General features: G+C 54.7%; 1 protein-coding gene across 2 annotated transcripts; it reads left to right on the top strand.

Annotated features, from left to right (window-relative positions):
* The first annotated feature begins 3 nt into the window (after positions 1 to 3).
* KCNH4 (potassium voltage-gated channel subfamily H member 4) lies at positions 4 to 19,299 on the top strand. 2 transcript variants are annotated; one of them, XM_074319719.1, is made up of 18 exons: positions 5 to 141; positions 1,168 to 2,379; positions 4,242 to 4,475; positions 4,802 to 4,939; positions 5,067 to 5,194; positions 6,001 to 6,247; positions 6,577 to 6,734; positions 9,536 to 9,743; positions 10,679 to 10,873; positions 11,314 to 11,513; positions 13,114 to 13,363; positions 13,877 to 14,121; positions 14,772 to 14,810; positions 15,010 to 15,362; positions 15,641 to 15,747; positions 16,322 to 16,395; positions 17,619 to 18,318; positions 19,075 to 19,299. In XM_074319719.1, exons 2-17 carry the CDS (start codon positions 2,304 to 2,306, stop codon positions 18,012 to 18,014), a joined length of 3,048 nt encoding a protein of 1,015 aa, XP_074175820.1. In that variant the 5' UTR covers positions 5 to 141; positions 1,168 to 2,303; the 3' UTR covers positions 18,015 to 18,318; positions 19,075 to 19,299. The 2 variants fall into 2 exon arrangements, with proteins under 2 accessions (XP_074175821.1, XP_074175820.1); XM_074319720.1 differs by lacking the exons at positions 17,619 to 18,318; positions 19,075 to 19,299 and adding an exon at positions 16,695 to 17,345 and having other exon boundaries at positions 4 to 141.
* The last annotated feature ends 632 nt before the right edge of the window (positions 19,300 to 19,931 follow it).

Here is a 19,931-nt window from a genome sequence, read left to right as displayed (position 1 = left end):
GGGGCGTCAGAGTCTTGTGAACTATAAAGAGCCCAGGGGCCTGGAAGCCCGGCTCTGGGGCACCTCAGCTTGGGCGTCGTTGAACCTGAAACACTCTTGGATGGGGAACTTCCAGAGCAAGGAAACGTGCAAGGCCCTGGGGTGCGTAGATAACCGCATATGTGCATGCTTGGAGGGGAGGATGCCGGATAGACACGTCCCTGGATGCTGTGCCAGTCATTCTATATTGAGCCTTTTGGATAGATGCAGGAGGGGAGCGAGAGCAAGAGAAGCTGCACAGCAGAGCGGAATCCGGTTGAGAGGGGCTGGGAGCTGAGCATTCGGAGGAGGCAGGGAATAATGAGGTTCAACATGAGTCACCTAGAGTGGCTGCAACGTGGGAGAGAGAGTGTGTGGTGCGGTGAGGCGCTGGAGGGGGAGACAGGTTGTGCAGCGCAGATTGTAAAGCCCCTCACAAGTCATCAGGCTTTATTCTGTAGGTAGCTGGGAATTACCAGTTCTTATGCACAGATGGGTGAGATTTACCTACAACTTTAACTGAACACAGCTGTTACAGGTTGAATTGTGCCCCCTCTCTAAATTCATATGTTGAAGTTATAGCACTTCAGAATGTGACCTTATTTGGAGGGTGGTTGCAGATGTAATTAATTAAGGTGAAATTATACTGGCGTGAGGTGGGCCTCCAATCCAGTATGACTAGTGTCCTTACAAAAAGGGTTGGAGGGATTTGTACACAGAAACACACATTGAGAGAACCCATGTGAACGTAAAGGCAGAGGTGTGGTGATGCATCTGCAAGCCAAGGAATGCCAAGATTGCCAGCAACCTACCAGAAGCTAGAAGACAGGCATGGAACAGGTTTTCCTTCACAGCCTTAAAAAAAAAACCAATCTTGCCATTATATTGAGCCTGGACTTTCAACCTCCAGAACTGAGACGATAAATTTCTGTTGTTTAAGCCACCCAGTCTGTGATACTTTGTTATAGGAGCCCTAGGGAACTAATATAACACCCAAAAGTAGAGACACAGAACGATGTGACACTTTTAAGCAATCTAACATCCCAGATGATACTGGACTCAGACCCTTGGGAGGAAGGGGAGGAGTACTGGCTTGCCCTCTCCGGGGACGTCTTTACATTCTCACTGGCTTTAACTGTTTTGTTCCAGGAAGCAGTCACCCTAAGCCACACACTCAGCTGCCCCAGTAATTTTCTACTTATGTGGTGAAAAAGTCCTGTGTCTGGTCTCACCTACGTCCTTGCTGCAAACTGACTCTGCCTACCTTTAAACTATCTTTCTCAGCCCCAAACTTGCTTCCAGCCTTTCTTCCACTTGAATGGCAGCAGAGAGGATTATATCAAGACCATAGGAAGAGGAAGATTAGGGAGAAATTTGCCCTCCAACACACTTATTTTTTGCCAACACCATGCATTATGCTACTAAATCCTCACAACCGCATGAAGTGAAAAGTACTAGCTCCATTTTACAGATGAGAAAAGTGAGGCTCGGAGAGACCAAGTCACACCATTAGTAAATGGCAGAGCCGGGATTGTACTCTGTGGACTCCAAAGCTCTTTTCATCCATCCTGCTGGACTCAGAGACAGAGTTCTCCAGGGTGGCCTATGCAAACCGAGGCACAGATGGGGTTAAGTAGTACATTCTAGAAGTTGAGTTCTCAGCCTTTCCAGCGATGCTCAACTGGCAAAACTAGCCTCTTTAACCCTTGCTGTCACACTGGAGCGCAGGGACTTGAGGGTGCTGAGAAAACAGCCCAACTCCAGCAGGCGGCACTGTGAACCAGATACCATTCCCAACGTGGGCGGTGCGCCGGGAAACCCGTCCGGGCGGAGCCAAAGGGAGCTCCTGGGAACCACACGTGGGGTGTGGCCACCCTGGAAGGGGCGTGTCTGTCGCTCAAGCCCCGCCCCACCTCTGAGTCTCGACTCCTGGTGGGCGTGTCTCGAATTTTCTCCCCGAGAGACACGCGTGGGCCGCTTGCCTCCTGAAGGAGAGCCGCGGAGAGCGGTACGGGTGTCAGGGCTGCCCCTCCCGGTACGGGGCACGTGGCAGGCGCGGGCCAAGCCCAGGGGAAAGAAGCTGGCCCGTGGGGTAAAGAACCACTGAGGCACTGGGGAGCCAAGCCGAAAGCTTCGGGGTTTGGAGCAGAGACGCGGCGGCGAGAGGGAGGGGAGAAGGCAGAGTGGCGCATGGGGCGCCCCGGCTGGGCCGGCAGCGCGCCCCCTTGGGCCCCGCCGCGCTGAATGACCTCCAGCGCCGCGCCTCGAACCCGCGCCGGGAGGCCATGCCTGTCATGAAGGGGTTGCTGGCCCCACAAAACACCTTCCTGGACACCATAGCCACCCGTTTCGACGGCACACGTGAGTGGGGCGGCGGCTGGGGCGGGGGGCCAAGACTTCTTCAGGGTCGGCTTGGGTCTCCTGGATGTGGTCAGACCCGAGGCATGGAGAGAGAGTGGAATTGAGAGCCTAGGAACTCCCGAAGCCGTGGTAAAGGAACAGAACTGGGAGCACTCTGCGAGGGGAAGCGGGGAGAAGGCCAAAAGTGCGGGGGGCCAAAATTGGGGGTGTGACTGAAAGGCTCTATGTGCAGCAAAACGGAGGAGAGGCCTTGGGAGAGGCCCACTACGGTGTAGAGCTCTGCTGGCGGGATGTATGGGGGAGTATCCGAGATGGGGAGTATCCGAGATGCGAAGTGGCCAGACGCTCTGGAGTCTACTCCCAGACGACTCCAGCATCCCCTTCCTCCAGGAAAAGAGAACGAGAATGAGAGCGAAAGAGAAGGAAAAGATTAGACTTCCGCAGGACCTAGTTTGGATTAAGGTCACGCGCCCCCAAATCGTGGCGCGTCAGTGTCTGAGGGAGGTGAGTCAGGAGGGCAGGGGATGGTCCTTGTGACAAAGGGAACTCCCTGTTCGCCGACCCCAGCTTGGGTTCCAGGTTCAGCACCTTGGACAGCCACACTCCTCCTTCCCCGCTTCTCCCGCCATTCCCTTTTCCTACTTTGGAGCCTAAGGATCTCCCCCTGCCCCTCTGGGGCACCCTGGCCAGGATCTGGAAGGTGGGGGGAGAGGTACCTGAGGGCAGAAACCAAACTGCGGGCACCCTACCCGCCTCCTCACCTTCCCACCCCCCCCATACACACCTCCCTTGTTTCCATAGCGCCCATCACTGGGGCAACAGGCCCTGGGATGGAAGAAGGAGGCTGCTGCCCAGGGCCCATCGCCTGCCAGGCACCCTCAGTGTCTCCATCAGCAACCCCACCTTCAGACACTCACCCTTCCTAGCACCCCCCGGGACTGGTTGTGTCTCAGGCCCATTCCCTCTGTCCCTGAATGGCTTATAGAGTCCCACTGTGGCCTCCCACCTATTGGAACTGGAAGGAGCCAGCTCAGGTCGTACTGCTGGGGTTGCTGGAGCCACAGCTTCACTGCCCAATCCTGTCAGACCTTAAGCACTGGGGACAGGCCCCTAAAATTAGCTAAAGGGATGCTAAAAACAGGACCTTTCCTGGAAGGCAGAGGATGAAGACGTTTTTCCCTCCCCACACAAAGGAGATTTGTGAGTTTGCATAGTCTCTGCCTTTTGGTTTTCTATCAATAAAATGGGTGTGATATCACCAGTCTCTCTGCCCTGTCCACTCTCGAATAGGATGACAGGGTAGCGGCTATTGATGTGCTTTGAAAGCTGTGCAGATGAGGGGGAATCATTTCACCCAGTCAGTGGGATACTGACTATGTGCCAGGACTTGCTCATGTAACTCTCACGAAACCATGTGAGGAAGATCTATAACCCCCCCACACACACATACGCTTTGCAGACAAGGAAACAGAGGCACAGAGGAGTTCATTAACTTGCCAAAGATTACACAGTAAGCAGCAAAGGTGGGGTGACGCAGCTCCTGCCTGTACTCACCATGCTATGCTGCCTCTCATAGTAAGAGTGGAGGGATGGAACACATGACCTCTTGGGGTTCCTTCTCCAAGCCACAGTAGTCCCTGTCCCAGTCCCAGAGCACCCTTAAGTCTCCTTGTCTTTTTGCTCTATCCCTTCTTGGTCTCATTTCAGAGTATACCAGAGGGGGATCCAGGAATCACATGGAAGCCTGGGAAGCTTCTGGCTCTGTGACCTCCGACCACAGCTTGGGGGAGGTACTGTCTACCTGGAAGCTGAGTTCCCCTCCTGGCTTTGACCTAACCTTGACCTCCTCTGTCTTCCCACAGACAGCAACTTCCTGTTGGCCAATGCACAGGGCCCACGGGGCTTTCCCATCGTCTACTGCTCTGACGGCTTCTGCGAGCTCACAGGCTACGGCCGCACTGAGGTCATGCAGAAAACATGCAGCTGCCATTTCCTTTATGGTCCAGAGACCAGTGAGCCAGCCCTGCAGAGGCTGCACAAGGCACTGGAGGGCCATCAGGAACACCGGGCTGAAATTTGCTTCTATCGGAAGGATGGTGAGGGCCTTGCCCATCCTGCACCCTTGCCCAGTCCCCAGGCTTTACTCAGAGTTCAGTTCGCACAGTGGAAGCCTGGGTGCTGGTCCCCACACTGCCACAAACTGACTATGTGACCCTGAGTTTCTGACTATGTGACCTGACCCTCTCTGGCCCTTGGTTCTTCCATCTGGAAGGTGAAGGAATCGGCTGACATAATCTCTGGGGTTCTTTCTAGCTCTAAAGCTTTGCCAAGCCCTTTGACTATGCCCAGGAACCAAGGGGGATTAAGAGAAAGGGATGCCACGGGCTGCTCACCCTCCGCCTCCATCTCTCCACACCTATAGGTTCGGCCTTTTGGTGCCTCCTGGACATGATGCCAATCAAGAATGAGATGGGGGAGGTCGTGCTTTTCCTCTTTTCCTTCAAGGACATCACTCAGAGTGGAGGCCCAGGACTTGGCCCCTCAAGGGACAGTAATCATGGTAACTGCAAGTCTGGGGAGAAGGCACAAATGGTCAGAGGTCCTTGCCCAAGGTCACAGAAGACCTCTCCCTACCCAGCATCATGGGATGTTGCCCCCACTTATCTCCGTACCCTTCTTCCCAATAGAAAACTCCCTTGGCAGGAGGGGAGCCAGCTCAAGACGTCGATCTACCAGGAGACAGAGCCGGACTGCCCTACACCGACTGACGGGCCACTTTGGTCGCCGGGGCCACAAAGGCATGAAAAACAATAATGTGAGTCCTGTCTCCACCCCAACATCTCCCAGCCGTGATGCTGAGGCATCCTGTTACTGTCTCCATTTCCCTATCTGTCTGCTCTCCGTCCAGTGACCTGCTCCTCTGTCTGCTCATTTCTTTGCTCTATCCCATGTCCCCCCACATCTCCTTCCATCTTCGTCTCCCTTGCTTCCCTGTGATTGACATTGCTCTGATGATGACACAGGGTGGGACTCTAGCAGCAATTATGTCACCTACCTCTGGCTGATAAGGTCGCCCTGTGGGGGGTAAAATCATAAGTTGTGGTCCTAGGGAGAAAGCCCCCATTGGGAGCCTGGCATCTAGCCCTGTGTACCATTCCTAGGACCTGATAAAGCCACAGGATTGAGTCTCCAACCCTCTGTGTAGTCTGTGAGTGCTGCAGGGAATGGGGTGCACTGTACCAACCTCCCCTCATTCCTGGAATACACCCATCCCCCACGGGGCCTCCAGAACCCAAGAGGAACTTGAGGGAGAAATTAGTGACCCCTCAAGCTAGGGCATGTGCCTGATTTGTCATAATCTCCTCAAGCGGGATGAAGGTCAGACCTTAAGATACCCCCCACAAAACGTATTATTTCCAAATGAGGCCTGAGCAGTAGCTTGGCAGAGGAAGGAAGTGTCAGATGCCAGCCCCTGAACCCCTCTCCTTCACCTTCTATCTTGTCTTGTGGTCGTACTTGCAGTTCCACACCCCCCCATTTCCCCATCCCCTTCCTCTCCCTTCCCCAGCCTTGGCTCCTCTTTCCCCCAAGTGTCCCCAACCGCCACCCCTCTCCCCTTAGAACGTGTTTGAGCCAAAGCCATCAGTGCCCGAGTACAAGGTGGCCTCCGTGGGGGGGTCCCGCTGCCTCCTCCTCCACTACAGCATCCCCAAGGCTATCTGGGATGGCCTCATCCTCCTCGCCACCTTCTACGTTGCGGTCACTGTCCCCTACAATGTCTGCTTCTTGGGCGATGATGACGACACCCCCATCACTTCCCGGCACACTCTCGTCAGCGACATCGCCGTGGAGATGCTCTTCATCCTGGGTCAGACCCTCTGCCCCACGGACCCTGGCGGGTGGGCTAGAGGGACTCATTTATCCAAGCCTCATTCCATCAGGGGCCTGCAGTACCCAGGTATTCAGAGACCATCCATTTATGGGTCTTTAAGTGCCCTGACCCCTGCCCCTTGACCCCTGCAGCTTTTAGATCTCTCCTCCCTGAGGACCAGCCAGAAGCCCAATCTGTCTTCCCCTTTTCTGCCTCCAACTCCATTCTGGGTCTCTAAGTATTGTTCCCAGCTTATCCAGTTCCTTGACCCTTTGGCCTGAGTTTCTAGGCCAAGACCCCCTAGTAACAGCCTCTTGCATCCCCAGATATCATCCTGAACTTCCGCACCACCTATGTGTCCCAGTCCGGCCAGGTGGTCTCTGCTCCTCGTTCCATTGGCCTCCACTACCTGGCCACATGGTTCTTCGTCGATCTTATTGCTGCGCTGCCTTTTGACCTGCTTTACATCTTCAACATCACTGTGGTGAGTGACCCCCATCCCACGTGCAGCCTAACCTCCCAGCTTTAGCACAGCATCTCCCATTAAGGGACCCACCCCAAACCCAAACTCAGTCCTTCCCATCAACCTATCTGTGACTATTTGTCAGGCAGCTGCTATGGGCAAAGCCCTGAGCTAGGAGCTAAGAAGGACTGAGAGGGTCTGTGTTCTTGGGGAGCTCAGCTCACAGTCTCTAAAAAGCTAAGTAGGGTTACTGAGGCGACACTGGCCTAATGCCAAATGAGTGGTACTTTTCACATTTTTATTTAACAAACAACTAATGAGCAGTTTGCTGTCTGCAAAGCTTTGTGTGGGGCATGGTCACTATTTGAAAAAGGTACAAGGATTCAGCCTCCAAGCAGTTAAGCGGGCGAGGGGGCAGAACTACTGGAGGGGACAGCAGGAACAAAGAGGTGAATGAAGTGGAAGATGGGGCCCAGGTATTGTGTTTGAGGGCTGGGCACAGAGCTAGCTGATCTTGTAATTCCAGGTTGGAACATGGGTATGTGTAAAAATGATCTAAAATCTGGACAGAGCCTGGGAGGCCAAAGTACCCCAGTTGGGCAGAGGCTAGGGTAGTCTGGGAAGGGTTCCTGAGGGAGGTGAGAGTAGAGCTAGATGGAGAGTAGGATTTAGCTGGTGGGAGATGAGGAAAGAGAGCATTAGGAGGGAGCATAGCAAGCCCAGACCAGGAGGTAGAGGCTGTGGCTGGGTTTGGAGGTAGAGAATGCTAAGACCGGTGTCCTCCCAGCTCCCTGGCAACTGTCCGGAGGTGCCTATGAGTGGGTAGCTCTGCACCAGCTGGCGGACAGTAGATCTTCTCAAGTCCAGGGTGAGAGAGTCCCACCCCCTGTCCCTAGACCCCCTTGGTTTTGGGTGAGGAGGTGGAGAGCTGTTTCCCTGTGCGCGCCTCTCTCTGCCACACTTAGCTATAGCAGGAAACCACCTACACACAGCCAGATTTAACTAGCCGCCAACGAGCTGTGGGCCTCTTCTGGCTGTGTACACGTGTGTGCACGCTCCCACACGTGTGTGTGTCTGCACTGAGGCTCCGGGCATTCCGGGCAGAGCTCCCCACCCCTCCCCATCCCCCATGCCCACCAGACTGTCAGGGGGGCAAACAACTGTCCCTGGGGAGAGGGAGAGCTGAAGAGAGCCCCCGTTCCTCCTCCCAGGCGGTTCCCCTCCTCTAGTACCTTCAGGAGCACTTTACAGTTTACCAAGTACTTTCACACACATCATCACATAGGAGCCTCACAGTAACCCTTCAGGGCAGGTTCTCTTATCCCTGTTTCTCAGAGGTAGATGCAGTGTCTCAGAGAGGTTAAGTGGCTTGCTGAAGGTCACACAGCTAACAGTGACAAGCAGGAGATTGGAACGAGGTCTCCAGACTCCTAATCCATTATTCTTTCTAGCACAGCACCCTGCTTCCCAGGAAAGCAGGGTACCTGAGTGGATGGTCTGGCATAGGGGAGGTGAGGAGAGACACTGGGGCTGGAGGAGGCAGAGCAAAGAGAGAAGATGAGGAGTCACTGGCAGAGCTAGGGACTTCAAGGAGCCAGGCCTGGGACAATCTGGTCCAAGGAGAAGGAGAGGGGGACCCCAAGGGAGTGGGGCCCAGGGCCAGGTGACTGAGGGGAAGCCCTAAAGGACTCAAGTCAGGAGCTCTGGGAGGTAAGCGCAGGTAGTAAGCCTGGAGAGGGTCCATGTGGGGCAATCAGGGTTGCTTACTTCACCTACATGGCTCAGGAACCACGTAGGGCCAGGGCTATGGGGGATGCTCCTGGAAGCCCCTGAGAGGATGGGGAAGGGCCTTCATACCAGGTGACCCAGACACTGTCCCAGAGTCCCTAGCCCTAGTCTCCCAGCTGCCCCCATCCAGAGTACTGAGAAAATAAGCCCCCCACCTGCTCCTCACCTCCAAGATTGGAAGGGCTAATTGGAGCATTAATAAGCACAATGGAAACAGTCATCGTGGTACTATTAGCTCACATTTACAGGACCTTACTAGGTACCACTAGCTCCATCAATCCCCACCTAGCCCCACAGGGCTGAGACCTCGCAGCCCAGGCTCCCTCAGTCCCTGCTCGCCTTCCCTCGACATTTTGGCATGACCCTCTTGCCTGCAGATAACCCACGAGGGGAAAGGTCCCTAAACCTTCCCCTGTCCTCCAGCCTCTTGCCTGTCCCCACTCTACCATGCTTCTCTATGTCTCGAGGGGTGGCTCCTATTACAATTGCTGTCATCAGGAGCCAGCTCGTCGCCACAGCTGATTGTGCCTAGGACACTGGGTGCTTTGAACAGGGGCCAGAGCTCATTCTGTCTCTTCCCCTGACTCTGACCAGGACTTGCTCCTTCACAGCCCACAGCGCTAAGAGGCAGGATAGCACAGAATGGACTTTGGTATCAGCCCAGATTTGAGTTCCAGCTCCATCATACCTTTGGTCTGTGACCTCAAGCAAATCACTAACCTCTCTGGGCCTTAGTTTACTCATCTGCAAACTGGGAATGATGATGACAATTAGACCAAAGGCATACGTTTTTTTCCAAATGGGGATTACAAATACTTAGCCCAGTGCCTGACACATAGTAAATACTTACACAGTGTCAGCCATTATTAGTTTCAGTATCATTCTCTCCCCCCGCATTTCCTGGTCACCTTCTCAGGACAGAGGGATGTTTGTCCTGCTGCAGCTTCCCCTGACTCCAGGGTGCTAGGAAACGACGTGGAGGCGGGGGCTCTAACGACCTGCGCCCTGACGCCTCCTCTGCCACACTCCTGCAGACGTCGCTGGTGCATCTGCTGAAGACAGTGCGTCTGCTGCGGCTGCTGCGGCTGCTGCAGAAGCTGGAGCGCTACTCACAGTGCAGCGCGGTGCTGCTTACACTGCTCATGTCCGTCTTTGCGCTCCTCGCCCACTGGATGGCCTGTGTCTGGTACGTCATCGGGCGCCGGGAGATGGAGGCCAACGACCCCCTGCTCTGGGACATCGGTGAGCCACCGACCCCAGGCTTTCACTGATCACCCATCTGCCTGCAGTGTCCACTCGGGCCCCCAAGCTGATGCCTCCACCAGTACCCACACCCACCACCCACAGTCCTGCATTCATCCAACCAACATGCATTGAGCTCCTTCCAGATCAGACATGAGAATCTGATTTGAAGACAAGGGCTTTGCCCTGGGGGGAGACCTCACAGCGTAGCAGGGGAGTAAGACTGGTGATAGACCACCAAAATACAATGGGGGACACACTCTGATGGTGGGGAGGGGGTTTGGGGCAGAGTCCCTTCCAATGACTCCCCATTGCCCTCAAAATAGAGTCCACACTCAGAGCACACCCTACAGAGTGCTGCAGCCCTCTCTGTCCCCACGTGGCTTCTCTTTCTCCCGTGTCCCCTGTGCTGCAGCCACACAGGCCTCCCTCCAGCCCCCAGGATGTACTGCTTTCTCACTTTGGAGCCTGTACATGTTTTCCTCTCTGGAATCTGTCCCTTTTGTCTTCTCTCCCTCCTTCACCTAGGTGACTTGTCTCTTCTTCGCAGTCTCAGCTAAAATGCTCTGTCCTAAGGGAGTCTTTCAGGAACCACAGCCCATCCCACCCCCAGGGGGTTGGCTCTCCTAAAGAGTTATGACTCCTAAGACACTCTATACTTCCCTTTCAGTAGCTTGCCTTCCACCTGTAATGATTTATTTCATATCTCTTTCCCCTCAGACTGGAAGTTCCACCAAGGCAGGGAGAATGTCTGGCTGGGTCAAGTCCTAGAGAGTCCAAAGGGCCCCTGAGCAGTCAGCAGTGTGGGGAGTTGGGAGTCTTGAACTGCGGCTGTAACCAGTTCCCCGCTGCGAGGCCCGCGTGCGGGCAGCGCATGGAAACCCAGTTCTCCACCGCTTGCGCAGCGGCGCTCCTTGTATCCCTCCACCCCCCAGGCTGGCTGCACGAGCTGGGGAAGCGGCTGGAGGTGCCCTACGTCAATGGCTCGGCGGGCGGCCCGTCGCCGCGCAGTGCCTACATTGCTGCGCTCTACTTCACGCTGAGCAGCCTCACCAGCGTGGGCTTTGGCAACGTGTGTGCCAATACCAACGCCGAGAAGGTCTTCTCCATTTGCACCATGCTCATAGGCGGTAAGGCCTTGCCTGCCAAGCCCCAGGGTAGCCCTGCCAAGCCCAGGGTGCAGATGGGGAAACTGAGGCCGAGAGAAGGCAAGATGTCCCTCCACGTCCAGACAGTCTTGCATTCATTCATAGACATTTTCTCAGCACCTACTACATGCGGCCCTGGGGGTTGCCACAAACAGGCATGGCCTCTTGCAAAGGGGATGGGAAACCCAAGCTAATGACCTAATTGGGGTATGGAGGATGGCCTGAGAGGGGTATCAGTTCTGACCTGAGGAAGCTACTACCCTCCATTCCTCGCCCTAAGCCAGCACCTGGCACCAGGTAGGCACACAGGAGCCCACTGGCTCTCCTGCCCCTCCCCAGGAACCCAGAGACAGGAATCCAGGGCAGGGGGGGTTTGGGAGCAAGTGGCTGCCCCTAACCAGCTACCTGCCGTCACCCTGCAGCTCTGATGCACGCGGTGGTGTTCGGCAACGTGACGGCCATCATCCAGCGCATGTACTCGCGCCGCTCTCTGTACCACCGTCGCATGAAGGACCTCAAGGACTTCATCCGCATGCACCGCCTGCCGCGGCCACTCAAGCAGCGCATGCTCGAGTACTTCCAGACCACGTGGGCCGTCAACAGCGGCATAGACGCCAATGAGGTAGTGGGCGGGTCTCCCAGTCTGCGACACGTGGAGGTGCCGAGGGGACAGGGTTGCAGCCTCTCCAGATTTGGAGTGGAGGCACACTGGGCCCAGGGAAGTGAGGTGCTGTTCATAAGGGCACGCTCCCACCCTAATCCGCATCTCTTTTCCTGTGCACTCGAATGTGGAAACTGAAATGGAGCTCAGGCCCTGGCTAATGTCACGCCCCCTTCAGTTCCCATTTCCCGAGCACCTGCTTTGGGCCAGCCTCTGTGCTGGACACAGGGAGCTCAGCAGTGATTATACTCTTCCCTTGCCCTCAGGGAGACACCAGTCTGGTGAGGGAGACAGACAGGTAAACAAATAATTACATAGTGAATGGGACCCTGCTGGAAGAATGTAGGTGCAGTGGGGCCTTGGTTGTGACTGGACCTATAGGAGTCAGGGACAGTGGCACAGAAGAGGGGACAAGGTGAGGGACAATAAGGAAATTGGCCTGCTACCAGAAGGCCATTCCAGATAGAAAGAGCAATAGGAACATAGGTCTGGAAATGATGCAAAATAGCAGGGTGAGTTCAGGGAACTGAAAGTAGTTCAGTGAGCCTTCAGGGGCAAGGGTGTGAGTGGTATGGAAGGGGGAGGGGGAGAGGAGTGCAAGAGACAGGGCTGGGAAGGTGGGCAGGCCCAGCTCACAGACCGCCTTGACTTCAGATTTTATCCTGCAAAGTGTTTAGGTTGGGGAGTGGCCTAGGGATCTAGGAGGTACTTCTGAGAGCAGGTGCCATCGGGGCTTGGTGAGCCTGGTTGCAGAAGAGGACCTCAGGGTGATTCTCAGGTTTCTGGCTTGGGCAGATGTGTGGGATGGAGGGGATACAGGAGGAAGGCTGGACTGAAAATAAGAGTCTAGGGTGGGGCCATGATGAGGGTGAGGTGCTTGTGGGAGACCCAAGTGGAGTTTGCCCTGGAGGTAGTTGAAAATATAGGTCTGGACCCAGATGTGGGGCTCCAGCCTCACAGGGAGTGGGGAAGTCATGGAGCTGGTTGCCATGATGCAGGGATTGTGTGGAAAGTTAGAAGAAAGGCAAGTGTGTAGACTGAGGAAAATGAGTCTGGGGAGGCAATGGTGGCAATAGAAAGGTCAACAAGCCAGAGTGGCCAAGGGGCTCCATAAGATGAGTGGAACTGTGAATACTGAGTTTGGCCCCTAGGAAGTGGTTGATAATACTCAAGGTCTAGTGTAACACTGCAGTTTACAGATACTGAGATCCAGAGAGAAGAAATAGATCATTTAAGGTCCACTGGGATTTAGGGCAGAGCTGACTTCTAGTCTCCTGACTCCCACGTTAAGGCTGACCCACCAGGGATGGTACTTGTATGTGTGGGATTGAGTAATCAGGACAGGTGTGAGTGGCCAGGCTATGTAGCCATAAGCAATGGACAGACAGGAGAAGACCTAGTCTCTGCTCCAAAGCAGAGGTTAGACACACAGAAGCCTTCTCCGAAGGTCAGCAATGGGTAACTTCAGAGGGCAAGTTGGAGCTCTCTCCTTGGAGACGGCTCAGCACACTTGTGGAACTCAAGTAGCAGATGGCCAGAATGACCTCTGCCCCCTCTGCAGTTACTGCGTGACTTCCCAGACGAGCTGAGAGCTGACATTGCCATGCACTTGAATCGGGAGATCCTGAAGCTGCCGCTGTTTGGAGCAGCAAGCAGGGGCTGCCTGCGGGCCCTCTCCCTGCACGTCAAGACCTCCTTCTATGCTCCGGGCGAGTACTTGTTGCACCGTGGGGACGCTCTGCAGGCACACTACTATGTCTGCTCAGGCTCGCTGGAGGTTCTCCGTGACAACGTGGTGCTGGCCATCCTCGGTGAGGATCCCACTACCACCCACTACCTACCCCAGAACCTGGGGAGTGGCCAGGAATCTAGGGACTGGGATACCCTCAGTGGATATCTGGAATTCCTGCTGAGGAGTATTCTTTCTTGGTCCCTTCACCCCACTACAATCCCCTTTTGACTGTTCCCCTCAGATTCTCCCCTAATCCCATCCCTCAACCCATTAAACCTTCCTCAATGACCGTCCCCAACTCAATTGACTCATCCCCATTGACCCTCAATTCCATTGACCTTTACTTTGAACTGATCCTTCTGGCCATTCTTTATTGATCTTCCAGTTCCATTGATCATTCCTCCAACTTTACCAGTCATTCTCCACTGACCTTTTCCCAACTCATTTGATTATTCCCACCCTTCCCACTGCTTCACCCACCTTCAACTGTCCTTCAAACACACTGACCAGCCTTCAAATCCATTGACCACCTCCCGCTAATATCCTCTCGGTCCCTCTGCCCCAGCTGACTGTCTCCATCCCTTCCCCACAGGGAAGGGGGACCTGATTGGGGCAGATATCCCTGAGCCAGAGCAGGAGCCTGGGTCAGGCGCACGCCCAAGCTGCGTGCGGAAGACCAGCGCTGACGTGAAGGCACTGACCTACTGTGGCCTGCAGCAGCTGAGCAGCCAAGGGCTGGCTGAGGTCCTGAGACTCTATCCTGAATATGCAGCTGCCTTCCGGGCTGGCCTGCCCCAGGACCTCACCTTCAACCTGCACCAGGGCTCTGACACCAATGTATGTAGACCCCACATGGCCTCCATCTCCTCCGAGGTCCCTTCCTTCAAAGCAGACATCCCCCAGTCCCAGAGAGGGCCTCATGTATCACCTTCCACCCTGAAAATGTCCTCTCTCAACCCCAGGCACCCCTGTCCATTGCCCCTTCCATACTTAACATCTTTAAATCCCACCCACCTTACTCCATTGGCCATCACCCAACCCCATGGACGATCTTTCACTACCTCTACTTCCAACTCTACTGACCCATTTCCTGTTGGTCACCCCTCAGACTCACTCCAGACTCCCCAAAGGACCCCCACTTTGGAAACAATCCCCTTTGTTTGCTCCTCCTCCATGAAGTCCCTGTCTGAACTGGGCACCATTTCCTGGGGATTCCTCACTCACCAGATGTTTCCTGAGCCCGTTTTGGTTTAGGTACTGGGCCAGGTCTGCAGGCTACACTGTAGGCCTTTGTCTTTTGCTGCTTTTCATACTGACTTTCCACTCAGGATTTCTCTGAGTCAGAGTTGGAGGTATCTCTGACTTGAGTCCACTTAAAAAGGCCCCGCATTCTCAAACCCCACAACACTGATGGGTGGAAGTAGGAGGTGCTGCACCAGGGGAGGAGTAGGTATGAGTCAGCTTGACCCCCCTCTCTGTCCCCACAGGGCCTCAGCTGCTTTTCCCGATCCCCTCGGCTCTTCCAGGTAATACTCCCTTCCTGGATGGGCTTGAGGTTACATGGGGGAGAGTCTGGGAATGAGGAGAACCTCTCCTTGGCTCCTCTGCTTCAGGGAGAAGGCGAGGAGATGGGGAGTAAGCATCCGCCAGTGTAGGCTGTTGCTTAATGAAGGGGCCTATTGTTCACTGTCCTATGAATAACATCAGCTGCCCCTCTGCCCACAGCCCCGCTCTGAAAGCCTTGGCTCCTTCTCAGACAAGATCCTGCCGTCCATCAAAGAGTCTGAGGCTGGGGCAGAGCCTGGAGGTGGTCCCAGGCCCCGCCGGCCTCTCCTCCTGCCCAACCTTAGCCCAACACAGCCCCGGGGCTCCCTGGTCAGCCTTTTGGGCGAGGAGCTGCCTCCATTCTCAGCCCTTGTCTCCTCCCCTTCTCTGTCCCCATCCCTGTCCCCTGCCCTGGCTGGCCAAGGCCACAGTCCCTCCCCTCATGCCCTGCCCAGGGGCTCTGCTGCCTGGAAGCCCCCCCAGCTTCTCATTCCCCCACTGGGAACATTTGGACCTACGGACCTCAGTCCCCGGTGAGACACTAGCCTCCCCTGCCTTCCCCATTACCCCTGCTGACTTCCAGAACCTTCTCTGGGCTCTGTCCCCAGCATTCCAACCTGTGTTCCTCCCTGTCTCTGCACCATCTACCCACCCCACCCTTCTGATCCAACACACACAGCTTGCAACCCCACCCCACCCCTTTGACTGTTGCTCCTCCCCACCTCTCAGGCACTGCTGCTCCCATTCACCTTCTGTCTGCTCTGCCCTTCCCCTCTCCCCGTGGGACTGATGACCACTGCCCCCATCCCAGGGTAGTGGATGGCATTGAGGACTCTGGCAGCACAGCAGAGGCCCCTATATTCCGGTTTGGCAGGAGGACTGAGCACCCTAGGTCCCGCTCTCAGGCCCCTCCAACAGGTAAGGGTCATCAGTGGACTTCAACTCATAGTCACCCACTCATCTGCTATCCATCCATCCATCCATCCATCCCACATGTAGGAAGGGCCTACCGTGTGCCAGGTGCTGTGCTGGGAATACACAGATAAGCCAGATCTGGCCCACACTCCTAGTGAAGGAGACAGCTGTGTACTCTGATAAACAATTTCAGAACAGTATGCCAAGTACAACAACTGAGGCAAGAGCAGGGCTCTGAAGTACGAGAAGAGAACTCCCTAATTCTCCCTTCTAGAGCAGGGGACTCTTGAGTTAGGTCTTAACGGTAGGTAATAGTTTGAGGAGCAGAGTAAGGTAGTTGTTGCAAAGCACAAAGTCATGACAAGAGCATGTTGTGTTCAGATATCAAAGAGAAGATACTTGTCTAGAGCTAGGGGAAGCTGGGTAGTGAGGGGACTGGGGAAGTCATAGGGCCTTGAGACCAGCCTGAGAGTTTGGGTTCCCCATCGTCCTGACACTAGAGGAGGAGCCCACCCCCAGCTGTAGACTCATGCTCCCTGCATTCATGCTGCACTCCTCCACCCCGTTCTGCCTGCAGGGACCAGGCCCAGCCAGGACGCGGCCACTGAGACAGAGGAGGTGAAGGAAAAGGTCTGCAGGCTGAACCAAGAGGTGGGTTGGGCCTGGTTCCTCCCCTCCTTGAAGAATGTCATTTTGGGATCAGAGATATGCCTCATATAGGAACATTTCAGTGTTTAGAGCCAGTCCTGAATTCAAATAGTCACTCTCACTGGATGACCTTGGGCAAGTCCCACAACCACTCTGAATTTCGATTTCCTCATCTAAATATGGGGGAAATGATCTATTCTTTCTAGAGCTATTGTGAGGATGCAATGAGAGCTGACGAATGCCTGGCCCAGTCCCTGGTACACTCTGTGTACTCAGTGATCTCTGCTTCCCCTCCTTCCCAGCTGGCTCAGGTTGACCGTCCTGGAAGGAGGGCTTTTCCTCTGCCCGGAATGCTCTCCTGCACGGAAGTCCCCCAGCAAGTCATGATGCTCCAGGCCTTTCCCTTACCCAAGCCCTGGGAAATGAGTGCTAAGCAGACTTGGGGGGCAGAGGACAGGGAGGCTGAGAGGCCGTCTGCAATGGGGGACCTGGATCCCAATATCTGAATCCTGGTCAGAAGAGCCCAGATGCTGCATGCAGAGGCTCTGCCTTCACCTCCTCTCCAGGGATCTCAGAGCTGTCACCATGGCTAGCCAGGCCCCACCCTTGGGAGTTGGCCTTCCCTCCTTCTGATAAACATCAGGGTTCCCCAGGGAGCACCTGGGCTGGGGGCGGGGCCAACCCCTGTTCAGCAAGATTGAGCACCAGTCCTGCTTCCGCTCACAGTTTTAAGCCTGGTTCCAAACTTGAGTGCCTGTCAGCACCTGGAGAACCTGGTAAAGTGTAGACTCGTGGACCTCATCCAGTTTCAAACGTCTGGGGTGGGGCCCAAAAGTCTGCATTTTTACAAGTTTCTCAGTTGATTCTGTACTCCCTGAGATTTGAAAAACATTGAATAGACACTTGCGCTTGTGTGATGGAATCACCTGAAAGTAAATCTACATCTGTCACTTCACAGCTGTGCCATCTCTTTGAGCACATTTTTCTACATCTTGTAAAAGTGGGGCGGTGGGGAAGATGGCAATAGCTGCTGCCCCAATCCTTTTTGGAAAGAGCCTGGGGTATTTACATTTAGACAAAAATAGCCCCTGCTCTGCCTTCTTCTTAGGGTGGTCACAAGCAGAGAGTGGTTGTGAAAGAGCTTTGTAAACTGTAAAGGGGGGGTACACTTAGGAGGGTGGTGATTATTATGGCACCTGGGAAACAATTTGATGTGTTTTTAACAGATCTCCCGTCTCAACCAGGAAGTGTCTCAGCTCAGCCAGGAGCTTCGACAAATGATAGGCCTGGTGCAGGCCAGGCTTGGTTCCCCAGGCCACCCAGTAGTCTCAGTTGGGCCTTCAGACCCTCCCTGCCCCCAGCTGAGGCCTTCATGCATCTCTCCCTGTCTGTCCAGACCACCGCCTAGCTTCCAGGATACTACTCTTGCTGAGGTCCATTGCCCATCCAGTGTGGGAACAGCAGAGATGAGGACTGTCCCCCCCAATCTGAGACCCTCCGTGTTGTCCCCTTATCCCTCAGAGACTGACCCTCTGGGACCCTCCCCAGGGCCAGAGACCTCACCCCCAACTCCAAGCCTCATGAGGCACAACTTCCGGTCCAGATCAGACACGTTCCACTGACCCTGGCTCTGGGCCCAGGCCTGTCTGGGGTGGGCATTGCCACCTGTCATCAGGGAGGTGCTGGGCCCGTGGCCTCCTGCCTCGGGTTAGGAGCCATCAGCTGGTCTGGTCGGCTCTGGATTCTCAGGACTTTTTCACAAAGCCCAGTCACTTCTGACCCTCTTCCCTTTTCCAAACCTTCCCCTCCTCCCCCTCTGGGAGGGGAGCCACCTGAGGCCATGGAACCCAACAAGCATGAGACAGACTGCGGTGGCCATTTGGGCTGGGCTGATGAGATGTCCTGCTTTCTCCCCAGGATCTGGAGGCAAGTAGAGATGAGGGAACAGAGACATGGGGAAGGGCCCCAGATCCAGCCCGGGAAATGAAGACTGAGACAAGAGCATGCAGGATCACGGTGACAGATCATAGATTCCACTGTGGAGATAGTGAAGTGATATTGTGAGGTCTTCTGTCCCAGCGCCTAGGTCTCTGCTGGAGACCTTGAGAGCAAGGTCGCCTCGAGAGGGCTAGGTTTGTGGGGAGGCTGGCATTTGAGGAACCCAAGACTTCTTAGGCTTCCCACTGTCAGCTCATGCTGGAGGAGCTCACTGAATCCCACAGTCCACACAGGAAACAAACTGATGACCCCCAACTATGTATTCTTTGGCTCTCAGCATTTTTTTCAAAATATGGATGAGTTGCCAACATTAAAAATCAGGAGAGTTCACATAAAAATACAGATATTCCAGCTTCTCTAAAAAATTTTGAGAGATTTGGCAATCCTGAGCCAACATTCCACCTGGCAATAATCAGCTAGTGTTGGGTGGACACTGTCCTCTTTAGAAGTGGCCTGCACTTTCCACTTCTTTGCAGTGCCCACATTTCTTGACCACCTCCTGATGCCCAGCCAGCTTACCTTATTTGAATTCTTTGTCTGATCTTGTGGTGTTTTTGAGTTTGCAATCCTTGCCATAGAGAGTACTCCCAGGTTTCTGTGTCTCAGTGGGTACTTTTTGGGTCCAGCAATGTCTATTTCTACCCCTGGACCTGGGCCTGTCAACATCTCTGTTTCTCTCTGCAGGCTGTCACTGAAGGTGGTCTCTTCTGCTGCCAGCAACTTGAAACAGTCCCAGCAGCACTCCCTGTTCCTCCCTTGCTCCCAGACCTCAGCCAAGCCTGTTCTACCCACTTCCAATATGGTCTTACTCAGGGCCCTGACTTCTTGCAAACTCGCCCTGTTCTACAACCCTCTACCACCCAACACCCTGAACTCATTTTTGGATAGGAAATAAACTTTATTTTTGTAGTTGTTGATTCTGGCTGTTTCTGGAGGTTGGTCTGAGAGCCCCAGGGCTCTGAAGGAACCTCCACTGCAGTCATTCCCCGCACCATACCCCAGGGCCCTGTTGCTGTCTCTAGGAAGGGCAATGGTGCCAACCAATCCACTTGGCACCACATTCATGCCACCAGAGGCCCCAGGGATGAGGCAGAAACCTTAATGAGTCACTATGGGCCATTATACCCCCTCCTTTCCCCACCCCAGTCACAGTCACAGATTCAGACACAGTATGTGGGGACGGAGTCCTGGCTCAGGCCCACCTCCAGTCCTGGAAAGGTGGCCCACAGGAGTCACCACCAATCCTGGATAACCGATCCTGTACCTGTTGCAGACCAGGTACAGAAGGGTCTTGGGCAAGAGCTTGTCACCAGCCAAAAACCTGGTAGGAATCCCACTGTGCCCCACCCTCTTTGCTCTCCTAAGCCCTTTCTTCCCTCTTAACTTTCACTTCTTTGGTGATCGTTACAGGGGTGGGAGGGGGTGAATGTGATGAATGTTGTTAGAAAGAGGTGCCCTGGTGACCCGATGGAAATAGGCGTGGGCAGTTTTGTGGCAGGTTGTCTCAGACGGGTCAATTCTCTAGCTCAGGCTCCAGAGTA

This window comes from Rhinolophus sinicus, linkage group LG15 (genome assembly GCF_036562045.2).
Source record: "Rhinolophus sinicus isolate RSC01 linkage group LG15, ASM3656204v1, whole genome shotgun sequence".
Lineage (NCBI taxonomy): Eukaryota > Metazoa > Chordata > Mammalia > Chiroptera > Rhinolophidae > Rhinolophus > Rhinolophus sinicus.
Note: the sequence above shows the minus strand (reverse complement) of the source record. Positions and strands in the feature narration are given on the sequence as shown.